Below are 13,212 nucleotides of genomic sequence, written 5' to 3'. Positions count from 1 at the left end.
TGCCAAGGCCTTTGACTGTGTGGATCATAAGAAACTGTGGAAAATTCTGAGATGGGAATACCAGACCACCTGACCTGCCTCTTGAGAAACCTATATGCAGGTCAGGAAGCAACAGTTAGAACTGGACATGGAACAACAGACTGGTTCCAAATAGGAAAAGGAGTACGTCGAGTCTGTATATTGTCACCCTGCTTATTTAACTTTTATGCAGAGTACATCCTGAGAAACAGTGGACTGGAAGAAACATAAGCTGGAATCAAGATTGCTGAGAGAAATATCAATAACCTCAGATATGCAGATGACACTACCTTTATGGCAGAAAGTGAAGGAACTAAAGAGCCTCTTGATGAAAGTGAAGAGGAGAGTGAAAAAGTTGGCTTAAAGTTCAACATTCAGAAAACGAAGATCACGGCATCCAGTCCCATCACTTCATGGGAAACAGATGGGGAAACAGTGGAAAGAGTGTCAGACTTTATTTTTGGGGGCTCTAAAATTACTGCATATGGTGACTGCAACCATGAAATTAAAAGACACTTACTCCTTGGAAGGAAAGTTATGACCAACCTAGATAGCATATTGAAAAGCAGAGACATTACTTTGCCAACAAAGGTCCGTCTAGTCAAGGCTTTGGTTTTTCCAGTGGTCATGTGTGGATGTGAGAGTTGGACTGTGAAGAAAGCTGAGTGCTGAAGAATTGATGCTTTTGAACTGTGGTGTTGGAGAAGACTCTTGAGAGTCCCTTGGACTGCAAGGAGATACAACCAGTCCATCCTAAAGGAGATCAGTCCTGGGTGTTCATTGGAAGGACTGATGTTGAAGCTGAAACTCCAGTGCTTTGGCCACCTGATGTGAAGAGCTGACTCATTTGAAAAGACCCTGATGCTGGGAAAGATTGAAGGCAAGAAGAGAAGGGGACAACAGAGGATGAGATGGCTGGATGGCGTCACTGACTGATGGACGTGAGTTTGAGTGAACTATAGGAGTTGGTGATGGACAGGGAGGCCTGGCGTGCTGCAATTCATGGGGTCGCAAAAAGTCGGACATGACTGAGCGACTGAACTGAACAATGACAGATGATAGAAAGCAGTAAATGCTGATATGACTGCCACTCAAGTGTTTTGAGTCTGAAGCTAGGAAGACAAAGGAAGCTCTTTCCCCCTCAAACTGGTTTCTCCGGATTTCCCTTTGTCATGTTCTACTTAGCAACCTCATAGCCTCAAACTTCTCCTCACTGAATTTATCCCAAATCTTTGTTCTAATTTGTCTCCCTATCTCCGTCTTCTCAGGCATTCTCTGTTGAAATAATCTGCCTGCACTGGAAACTCTGCATGTCCAAAGCAGAACTCATAATTCGCTGCCAGTCTATCGTTGCCTTTTTGAAGATGAGAGAGGAAAAGAAAACACACACACAATACAGGGCAGTGAGGAACAGGGAAATGACGGCATTCAGAGACGAGGAGATAAGGACAATGACTCGGTATGTCTTCAGGTTTTGCAATGTGCTCTATACTGTCTCCATCTATTTCCCAGTTCCTACCATAAAAGGGGGAAATGTGATCCTTTTCTTAAAAAAAAAAAAAAATTTCACTTATTCATTCATTTGGCTGCACCCAGGCTTAGTTGTGATATGCAGGATATTTGATTGTGGCATGTAGGCTCTAGTTCCCTGACAGGGATTGAAATCTGTGTCCCCTGCATTGGGATTGTGGAGTCTAAGCCACTGGACCGCCAAGGAAGTCTGTTGATTTTCTATCTTATAACCACAAAAAGTTTCAAAGGCAAGTCTCTCACTTAATATTCATGTGGGAAGGAATTTAAATTCTCACGTCCATGAGCAACATCTGAACTCCTCTAAAGTCTTTCACTTGATATTGCTGTGGGAAGGAATTTAGATCCTCCCTTCCATGAGCAATTTCTGAACACCTCTAAAGGAAAACAGCATGATGTGGTGACTGTGCACAAAAAACAGTGTTTGTATTACTTAACATAACACTGCTTAATGAGATTAGAACTTGAGAGAGGAGGCAGGGCAGAGACTAGTTTACTACTAAGATCTTTGCGGAAACTTCCCTCATAAATTATATTCTTTCTTTTCTATTAGGTATACAGTATTAAGAATCTAGAGGAAACTTTAACACTCATAATTGAAGTTACGGAATTAAGAGCACTAAGACATCCAGTGAATGGATAATCTGAAATAATTTTGAGCTCATTCATCCCCTCAATACCTTTATTGGGATCCTCAAAAAGAGGAAAATAAATCACATGGGCATGGCAAAATGGCTAGCTGGTCAACAACTGGCGACCCTGTCCTCCCAGGGACACAGCTGGACACATTTCCCAGAATCCTTTCCAGTTAGATGGGCCACATGATTAAGTTTTATCCAAAGCAACATGGGCACTCTACCCTCTTCCCCTGCTGGCTCCTTCAACAGAGAAGACTTTGTAAACCAGGAGAATAGCAGAGCCCAGAGATGGAAGGAGCCTGGGTCTCAGGTAACTGTGGAAATCTGTTCACCAACCAGAAACACCCATGCTGGACTTTACATGAGAAGAGAAATAACCTCAGGAAAGTTACCAGCCGGGTTCCAGTGTCCTTACATCAAGGACTTTTACCTGATTAAGAATAAAAGTTCAATAAATATTAGCTTTCATCATTTGGGGAAACAAAGTTTACTTCTTAATTCCTTTTTTTCCCTCAGGCAGAGAGGAAAACAGGGAGCATGGGGATTAGTGAAAAGCATTTAGATGCACTGACCAGTTACAAAATACGAAATGGTATACTGGGATGCTTAAGCAACACCGTGACAATAACTTAAACAGAAAGGGAAAAAAAACAAACATTTTCTTCTGGATCCAAAGCATTAAATTTTATGACTGGTGTCTTGCTAAAAGAATCTAATAAAAGATATGAAATATAAAAAGAAAGTGGCACTCCCTTCTCTCTTTCTCCCCTTGATAGCAAGCATTTGGAGATATTCTAGAAGTTTTGACAATCCACATCACTTCTGAAGTTTCACATTGATATAAAATTTGTACAAAGAGTATTTTATTCTTATATAATATTTAACTGATACACTTTAATAACAGTCATAATCAACTTTTATTGTTTACATAAATAGATTACACAATACCTTTGCAAACCATGTTTTCCCAATATACTTATATTACAACACATGACATTTCTTAATGAAAGTTATCTGTTACTTTTCACAGAGGGAGTGGGAAGAAGTAAAGAAACAGGAGGGTATTGAAATAAGATTTCTAAACTAATCTTCAGTGAAAGGCCTAAACCATTTGGCAATTATTTCCTTTTATAGAAATCACAGGATTGTAAGTTTGAAACATATCAAAAGTGCAGTGCATCAATTTAATTAAAAACACCAGTAGCGTTAAATGTATTACCTGGGCATCAAATTTCCCTTTCTACATATATTCAGAGTCACATCATTTTACATCTATTAAATAACAATTGAAAACAATAAACATCAAAATTTTTAATCCCGGATCTGGATTAAATCATGGCAGTACTAAAGTTTTCTAAAATTCCAATGTATCTGTTCATCAGTAAAATGTAACAGTTGACGATGTCACCAGAGTAAGTTTTCTATGTTTGGAAAGACAATAATAACCTGCTATTAATCAGGTTACTGAGCTGATAATACATTATGATTTTTTTTCAAACCTATGTTTCTACTTAACAAAGCACAAGTTATCATACAAACACAGTAAGTCCCCTACACACGAACCTTCACGTTTCTAACCTTCAAAGATGAGGACATGCGCGCACGTGTCCAATCACGTAGGTTCACATGTCTAGTGTACGCTGTCACACGCGTGCATCCTGTACACGTGGCTGTGCTTTTGTGCACTTTACTGTACAGTGCTGCAGAGTACAGTGTGTTTATTTCAAGCCCAGGATGTCTGAAGCAAACATAAAGCAGTGGTGATGCAGCTGGTATCCCCTATTGCTGATGGTCTGAAGCTCCTCCATCTCCCACCTCCTTGAGTTAGTAATTCTCCTCACCTGTTCACTCGATGACAGCCCATGTGCCATCTGCTATACTATATTACTGTACTTTTCAAGGTACTGTACTGTACAAGTAAAGATGTTTATTTTTTGTGTTTACATATTTGCGTGAAAAGACTTATAAATCTATTACAGAACAGTACTATTTAGCCAATTGTGCTGGTTGGGTAGATGAGCTAACTCTGTTGGACTTATAAACAAATTTGACTGACGAACTTGGCTCTCAGAACGGAACTTGTTTTTACATAGGGAACTTACTGTACCAAATACTTAATCATTCCTGATACGAGGAATCATCTTCATATTAGTACTTCTTTGTTATGCTGTTTAATCTTGATATCATTAAGCACAATGAATTTTACTTTAATGAATATGCACAAATTAAGGCAAAAGGACATAGCCCAGTCCCCTCAATAATCTATGCTCTATCTTTAAAAAACTGCTGTTGAGGCTATACAAATTACAGATCTGCTGGCTAGAAAGACACAACTTGTCCCTTAGAGCAACATCCAGTATTTGGAGCACGAGGTTAAAATCGTGGTACACATGGCATGTTCCCTTGATCTACCATTATGAGCATTCCTCAGCTATACCCACAATACTGATTTTTCAAATGATACTGTTCACTTGCTATGCCTCCTCATGGTAACGTATGTAATTATTTTTCCCTGACTAAAAATTTTTAATAATTGGGAAATAATCTACTCAGTCTTTGTACGCTCTCCATTGAATAATTTTTCATTTTTATAACCATTTCCTCCATGGCTATTGTGCTTTTCTTCTGCCATTTTCTTCACATAATTAAGAGGTCCATTCCCCTCAAAGGAGGAGGGATTTCTGAATGAGCCTCCAATTCTATCCCACAAGGTGAAATACTGTCCATAGTTATAGTCAAAGAGCATATGGTGGTCTGTGTGATGAGCCGAGCCATTAATAAAAGGCTTTAAGAGCTGGGGAACACGAAAATCACCATCATGAATGGAAATTGTCCAGATATTGACCAAGATGTACAAGCTTAAATAAACTACCTTGTGTAACGGGAAGATAAAAGGGTATATGTGGTAAGGCAGACTCTGAAGGAAGCCGTCCAGAGGATGAAAAGCGTGACTCGCAAATGGAGTTGGGATCTTCCAGATGTGATGAGGTTTGTGTAAGCGCTATAGAAGAAAAGACCATGTTAATGCCACAGACTTTACCCAGTGCAACATTCTACTTAGCTTTTCATGCTCATGGTGTGGGAAATGACCTATCTGAAAAAATCCTGTTGAATTTAGCAAATTACTTTAGAAAATCCCCAAGACAGTAAGATTTTTAGCACAGCCCTTGCAGATTCATAAAGAAGGATACAAACAAAATGTACCTGGTACCTATCATGACTAAGGCTACTTAGGTATTTAATAAGTTAGAGGAAATTCTTAAAAACGAGACAGGATTTATAGTTATCCACTGTATTTTCTCTCTTCCTCTACAAATGAGTCAAGCTTATTACCTTATATACAAGTTTATGATGAAGGCCTCTGTGAATCCAGTAGATCAGCATGTCAGTGAAGAAAAGAAAAGACAAGACACTAGCAACGAGTTGAAACCAGCCTACAAGAGACAAAAGGATATGGCAGAATCAAGATTCAGCTCCTAGGATCAGTTTACTTTCTCCCCCGCTTAATATATATTTTAACTTTGTATTGGGTTATAGACAATGAACAACCCTGTGATAGTTTCAGGTGAACAGTGAAGGGACTCAGCCATATATACACATGTATCCATTCTTCTCCAAACTCCCCTCCCATCCAGGCTGCCACATAACACTGAACAGAGTTCCCTGTGCTAGACAGTAGGTCCTTGTTGGTTATCCATTTTAAATATAGCAGTGTGTACATGTTGATCCCAAACTGCCTAACTATCTGTCCTTCCTCCCCCAGCAACCATAAGTTCGTTCAGAGGTTACTTTTGACAGGTCCGTTTAAGGAGACAAAACAGGATACTAGACCCAAACACTGCCAACTATCTGCTTTGTTAATTCAATACATCACAACCTCCATTTCCCTTGACTCTGGGATCTGTTCATTTTCCTCTCATAAAAACTTGAAGTGTCCTACATAAAATATTTCTTAATTAAACTATGAAGATACTTACGAAACAGAAAGAGTATACTCCTATGGTATCTTTATTATTTAAATACTGGAGAATAATGTTATTTGTTTTTCCTTTCATATTAATCTTCATAACACACATCTTTACATATTTTACCTCCTCTGCTTAGAATTTTATTTTCCACGAACTACCTTAAGCCATGGTATTATGAACATTTACTCTGTAACCCAACTCCTTCTGACCTTTCCAACCTCATCTACTCATGTACTAACCAGCCTGGTTCACTTAGCATCCTCCCAACATCTTCAGAGTCCTGCCTCTGTATCTTTACTCAAACCTCTCTCCTTTTACTTTGATTCATAACTCAGCCCACCTTCCAAGGCTGAGCCAATTTAGCACCCTGGAGTGTGACTTTTGTTCCCTCCTTTGAAAACTAAACTTTTACTAGGAGAGCAGGGGTGCTGATGCCAGGAAGCTTGGATTACAGTCCCAAATCCACCCCTTAGTTGTCAAGTGAGCTCAGCGAGTTACTGAAACTCTTCTGTACACTTAATTTACTCACCAGGAGCATATAGTAGTACCTACCTCATAGGATTAATGTAGAATAAGATGGAGTGATGATGTGAAAAGCTTAGAACTAAAGCTGGTACATATGAAGAACAAATTTTAACTCTGTATTATTCTTACTTTCTAATACTAGATACTAGAAATGTACCTTGATGAAGTAATTCCAGAATTTCACAAAACTTGTAGTCACTGTAACACTGTTTACAATAGAAAAACAGGAAACAATCTAAAGATCTGAAAGTATGGATCATTTAAATAAAGTTTATTTAAATGGATATTTATGCAATGTAATTCTAAAACTAATTGGCATGAAAATATGGGCATAAACATTGGCAAGAAAAAAAAAAAATCAGAGTCCAAACCAGCATGCATAGCAAGGGTTTCAATTTTGTGATATAAATAATGATGGATTTTTAAAAAAAATAAGTGATGATGGATTTTTTTTTTTAATTTGTCTTCTGATTTTTTTATAAGGATCGATCACTTGAGATTTATCTTTTTTGGGGAGCAATTCTTGAATTCAATATAGGTAATAGGAAACAAATTCAAGGCTCTAGCTCTGATGATGCCAATCTTCTCCTGGGCACAATCTCATCTACAAGAAAGACTTTAAAGTTGAGATGAAATTAAAGAAATGCACATATGTGGCAGGACATGAACGAATTAAAGTAGAATACTAAAAACAAACTGGGCTTCCCAGGTGGCACTAATGGGAACCTGCCTGCCAATGCAGGAAATGTAAGAGACATGGGTTAGATCCCTGGGTTGGGAAGATCCCCTGGAGGAGGCCATAGCAATCCACTCCAGTATTCTTGCCTGGAGAAACCCATGGACAGAGACGCCTGGTGGGCTACAGCCGATATGGTCGCAAAGAATCAGACACGACTGAAGCAACTAAGCATGCACACATAAAAACAAACTGAAGAATTTTTAATTATTTTGAAGAAAAGAAGGGGCAGATTTGACTCTTTCAAGAAACCCATCTGTGCCTGAAGTTTACACTATATACGGAAACTCTCACACCATATATGGAAACTCACCATATGGAAACTCTCCTATGCCGTCATAGAGTCTGCTGTAACCTCTCACCTCTAGCAGGAACAGTAAAACGGTGGGGATGCTCATCCATGGCATTGACTGGACAGAATGCGTAATCTCTCGAGAGACTTGATTCTGAAAATGAAGTTTCCAATACTTACAAACCACAGAATCCATGTTAAACAAAACTAGCACACAATTGTTCCAGATTGGATTTTGAACGTCTCTTTTATATGAAGGCACTTACCTCCAAACCGCTTCTACTAAAATATTACTGTTTGGGCAGGGGTGTGTAAAAAAAAACATTCCTTTTGTAGGAAGCAAATGCAACAAATATTTTAAATTCTAAAACTTCTTTTCCCCTTCTTACAAAATCTCTATTCCAAATTTCTATTTAAAGAATAATAATTTATTTCATAATTAACTTCCATCCCCAACCCTTTCTACAGTTTCCCCCCTACTCTTTGCGGTGACTGACAAATACAAGTAACTGGAACAGAAAAGTCACTAAACAGGTCTATATCTGCTGAGTTTGGATTATCTAGTCAAAAACTATATACGTAGTAAAAGCATATTTCAGCTTGTGAAAGTTTAATATTAAAACAATTATACAAATGTATACATTTATTTATTCATCACTATTAGCAAAGAAATTCTTGTCTATGCATCTAGCAAGACCAGGCTTCCAGTTAAAAAAAAAAAAGGTACAGTCTATTTATATGTTTAAATTAAGGAAAGGAGAGAGAGGACTAGTTCTTCCAAAAATATCCCATTTGGAGCTGGTTTTAGAAACTCTAAATGTTATAACCAGTTTAATCTGAAAATCTCACAAATATTGATACATCACATTGCTATTTTTACTGTAATAGTAATTAAACAAGAGATAAGAAAACCACCTACCTTTAAAAATTGTGGGTGCTTCATTAATAAATGATCATAGACAAAATAATAACTCAGTGTTGCAAAGAAGAAATACAGTATAAAAGCACCGAGATTTGTTACAATCAGGAGAGTGATAGCTTGTCGGAAGATGTTGTCCTCTGGCCATGTGGCTGGATATATGTACGGTGTAAAAAAATAATAATCTGCAATACTGAGTACAAGATCCATCTTAGCCCTAAAGGATAAACAGGTAACAACAATTACTTCCCCATGTCGACATTTCTCAAAGCAAAACTTTTTCAGAACAACTATACATGAGGTTCCTGCCTTCGTAAGCATATGAAGTACGAGTCTGCTGCTCCTACAACCCTGCAAATGCCATCATTAGAGTCAGAAGGGGTCTTCAATGTCACCTCTGGACTAGGGCCCAGTCTCTTCATTTTATACGTGGGGACTCCAAAGCTCAGTGAGAGAAACAGGCCCACAAAACTTCTTCTCCAAGGCCAGGCTGATGGCTGGCTGGTGTTAAGCCCAGATCTAATTGCATCTGAGTGTTTGCTTCACTATATCCTCTTGCCAGACGACAGGGTAATGGTTAGCATGCAAATAGTAAAGGTATTTAGGTAAATGGCTTTCTCGTTCCGCCACAAGTGTCAGTGGCATCTTTCTCCTAAAAGGATTCAGATTTCAGAGACTTTTGCTTCAGTGCTGAGACTTCAGGTCAATTCCCTAAAAGGGGTCTATGTTGTGACCACAAGCGTAAAAGTCAGAGACTATTTTCGTGACTGACCGGAACTCTCACTGATGGAACAAAAGATGTATTCTTGACACTGAAAACTAGAATACATTTATTCCCCCCACCCCCGCTGCTGGCTTCCCAGCACTCAGGGGTTGGCAAACTGTGGTCCCACAGGGCCTGAATCCAGTGCCTGTTTCTGTAAAGAAGCTTTGTTGAAACACAGCTATGTCCACATGTGTCTATTATATTGTCTGTAGCTGCTTCTCTATACTACAAAGTCAAGGTTGAGTCACTGTAACAGACACAGCATGGCTCACAAATGTTTATTATCTAGCCCTCTGAAAGGAAAGTATGCCAGCTCCAGTTCCAGATGCTTAAACTTTGAAAAACTTAAGTTGAGTCTACATTCATGATCCTGCATATACTATTAGCAGGATAATTCACAGTCAGCTTTTGTGGGCTGATCAGTGACTCTGTCACTGACAATCTATTTTCTCATTCTTCACTGCACTGTTGGTAGTGAGAAATGTGCCCAGTATTCTAAACAGCCCTCATCTATAACTAAAACTTTTGAACAACAGCAACAATAAGAAAAACAAGTCCGAAAACTGTCATTGAGTTTCCAGTCTCTTAAAATCAAATTCTAGAAGTTCTTTATTTATTAGGGCATTTAGCTCCTTGTTTGTGATATGAGTTGTAAGCATTTTTTCTCACATTGACATGGAAGAAAATTTATAATCAATTGACATTTATCCTTCATCATATTGTTAATTCACTCAAACTACACCAGGTGATGAGCATACAAACATTAAAAAGATTCAGTCTAAATTGATCTTCAAAATAAGGCAGCTATAGGAAGGAATAGTTCTATCGATTCAAGTGCTACAATAAAGGTTGTTGTTTAGTTGCTAAGTTGTGTACCACTCCTTCGGGACCCCATGGACTGCAGCCTGCAGCACCTCTGTCCATTGGATTTCCCAGGCAAGAATACTGGAGTGGGTTGCCATTTCCTTCTCCAGGGGATCTTCCCAACCCAGGGATTGAACCTGCATATCCTGCATTGGGAGGTGGATTCTTTACCACAGGGCTACCCAGAAGCCCTACAAAAAAGGTACATATATGCAAACTGTACAAAATTAGAAAAGACAACAGAACTATCTCCTCTTACAACAGAAGGCTGTACAGTGAAGTACTTTGATTTGGGCTTTGAAGGACATTACCAGGGAAAAAAAGGGTGGGGGGGATAATTATTTCAACAACTGCAAAGGCATGGAAAGGCCATGGTACATTCACAGCTCATGGGACGTGGCAAGGTGGACGCTTAAGAGCGTGACAAGGGTGAAGCAGAGGGGAAAAAACGGTGGAAGATGAACCTGGTAAAAGGAAACTGGTATCAGACTGCTTTTACTATTGGATCTGGTGCCCCGCTAAGGAATTTGAACTTTCCCTCACACATGACGGAGGAGACACAAAAGACTTTTGATGAGGAAAGAGGTATAAACAGACCCATATTTTAGAAAAACTGTTGCATTAGGAATGTGTTGTACTGATGAGATGCAGGGAGACTGGCTGCTCCTAACTAGTGTGGTACACTAACCTAGGGAGGATGATTGCCTGACCTCAGACAACAGTTGTGAGAATAGACATATTCATCAGAGACTTAGAAGTATAATGCAAACTATTATACAGAAAGAATAAACAACAAGTCCTACTATATAGCACAGGGAACATATTCAATATCCTGTTATAAACCATAATGGAGAAAAATATGAAAACCTATCATCAGAAACTAATAAAATTTTGTAAATCAACTATACATCAGTTAAAAAAAATCTAAGATGATTGTGAGATTTTTACCTTGCCTGAATGGATGATGATGTTATCCAAATAGGGAATATTGTGGAGCTAGCATATTTGGGTGCAACAGGAACTTTTGGGGTATGAGGAATGATGGGTTCAGTTTGGATCTCAAGTCTAATTGCTGTGGCTCATCTGGACTCCTGGATAAAAGCAGTAGACTACACGCAAACATGAATCTGAAGATCAAAAGGAGCCTAGTTGCTGAAGCCATAAATTAGGACAGAGTCAAGTACATTAAGTAATATCCGAAACAAACATTTAAGAAGAACCTAACAACTGAAAAGAATATTGCTATACCACTGAAGGCTAGTTCCCTGGTGGCTCAGACGATAAAGAAACTGCCTGCAATGCAGGAGACCTGGGTTCGATCTGGGCTGGGAACATCACCTGGAGAAGGAAATACCAGAAATACCAGAAGTAAATACCAGAAATACTGGTGTGGAGAATACCATGCCAGTATTCTTGCCTGGAGCACCCTATGGACAGAGGAGCCCGGCAGGCTAGGTCCATAGGGTTGCACAGAGTCGGACATGACTAAAGCAAATTAGCATACACACACACACGCATTTTAAAGGTTGGCCTGAGTTGGTGAACCAGTATTGCATATTACCTATAATGCCAAACAGCCATAATTCCATATATAGTAAGTCCCCTACATAGGAATAAGTTCTGTTCCTAAGTCCAACAAAGTCAGCCCAAGTATCCAGTAACACAATTGGCTACATGGTACTGTTCTGTAATAGGTTTATAATGCTTTTCACAGAAAGAATACACAAAAAACAAACAAAAAATAAAACATTTTAAATTTTACCATACAATACCTTGAAAGGCACAGTAGTACAGTACAATAGCTGGCATACAGACAGGGGCTGGCATCGAGTGAACAGGCAAGAAGCCTTACTGACGAGAGGAAGGGACAGCAGGGGAGAGGAGGAGGGAGAGGGAAGAGCTGAAGGACTGTCAGCAACAGGAGACAGAGGCGAGGCTGCAATTTCACTGACACTGGCGGAATGGACGTTCACACCTTTGAAAGTTCAAAATTTGAAGGTTCTTATGTAGAGGACTTAGTATAGTATCTGGAACAGTATCATGTAGCCAAAAATAACTCAAACATTAACCATGAGCGTTCTTTGTTTTTTATTTAACTTTTAATATCCAATGTAAGTAAAAACTTTAATAAGCTCTCAGTCCCTACCTATTAAAAAAAGCTCTTAACTGAAGACCATGCGAGTTGTATTGATTTGAGTATTCCCTGTATGTAACTGCTGTGATAGTAAACCAGTGCCTAGAGGGAAGGAGGAAATGTACCTCAGACCATCTGGAGGCAGCTGAGATACTGTGAGATGAAACCTGTTTTAAAGTGTTTCCAGAATGTGTGGGTTGTAGTAAATAGGTACTCACAAATATATTGCTGTAATTTCTGACAAGCAGTACGTTAAGGCTGTAAATTGTCACCCTGTTTATTTAACTTCTATGCAGAGTACATCATGAGAAATGCTGGGCTGGAGGAAGCACAAGCCAGAATCAAGATTGCCGGGAGAAATATCAATAACCTCAGATATGCAGTTGACACCACCCTTATGGCAGAAAGTGAAGAAGAACTAAAGAGCCTCTTGATGAAAGTGAAAGAGGAGAGTGAAAAAGTTGGCTTAAAGCTCAACATTCAGAAAACTAAGATCATGGCATCCAGTCCTATCACTTCATGGCAAATAGATGGGGAAACAGTGGAAAGAGTGGCTGACTTTATTTTTTGGGGCTCCAAAATCACTGCAGATGGTGATCGCAGCCATGAAACTAAAAGATGCTTCCTCCCTGGAAGAAAGTTATGACCAACCTAGACAGCATATTGAAAAGCAGAGACATTACTTTGTCGACAAAGGTCCGTCTAGTCAAGGCTATGGTTTTTCCAGTGGTCATGTATGGATGTGAGACTTGGACTATAAAGAAAGCTGAGCGCTGAAGAATTGATGCTTTTGAACTGTGGTGTTGGAGAAGACTCTTGAGA

At 39.1% G+C, this 13,212-nt stretch overlaps 1 protein-coding gene across 3 annotated transcripts in view; it reads right to left on the bottom strand.

Annotated features, from left to right (window-relative positions):
* Positions 1-3,018: 3,018 nt before the first annotated feature.
* The window catches only part of SC5D (sterol-C5-desaturase), a 12,025-nt gene continuing 1,831 nt past the window's right edge, over positions 3,019-13,212 (bottom strand). For all 3 annotated transcript variants that reach the window (XM_010830496.1, XM_010830497.1, XM_010830498.1), the window contains exons 2-5: positions 8,627-8,843; positions 7,729-7,861; positions 5,520-5,620; positions 3,019-5,187 (exon numbers count right to left, since the gene is read on the bottom strand). In XM_010830496.1, coding sequence (XP_010828798.1) covers positions 4,732-5,187; positions 5,520-5,620; positions 7,729-7,861; positions 8,627-8,836 — 900 coding nt within the window. In that variant the 5' untranslated portion in view covers positions 8,837-8,843 and the 3' untranslated portion in view covers positions 3,019-4,731. The remainder of the gene's footprint in view (positions 5,188-5,519; positions 5,621-7,728; positions 7,862-8,626; positions 8,844-13,212) is intronic.

Source organism: Bison bison, unplaced genomic scaffold (genome assembly GCF_000754665.1).
Source record: "Bison bison bison isolate TAMUID 2011002044 unplaced genomic scaffold, Bison_UMD1.0 scf7180017864518, whole genome shotgun sequence".
Taxonomy (NCBI): domain Eukaryota; kingdom Metazoa; phylum Chordata; class Mammalia; order Artiodactyla; family Bovidae; genus Bison; species Bison bison.
The sequence above is the reverse complement of the archived record's forward strand: the minus strand, read 5'-3'. Positions and strand labels throughout refer to the sequence as shown.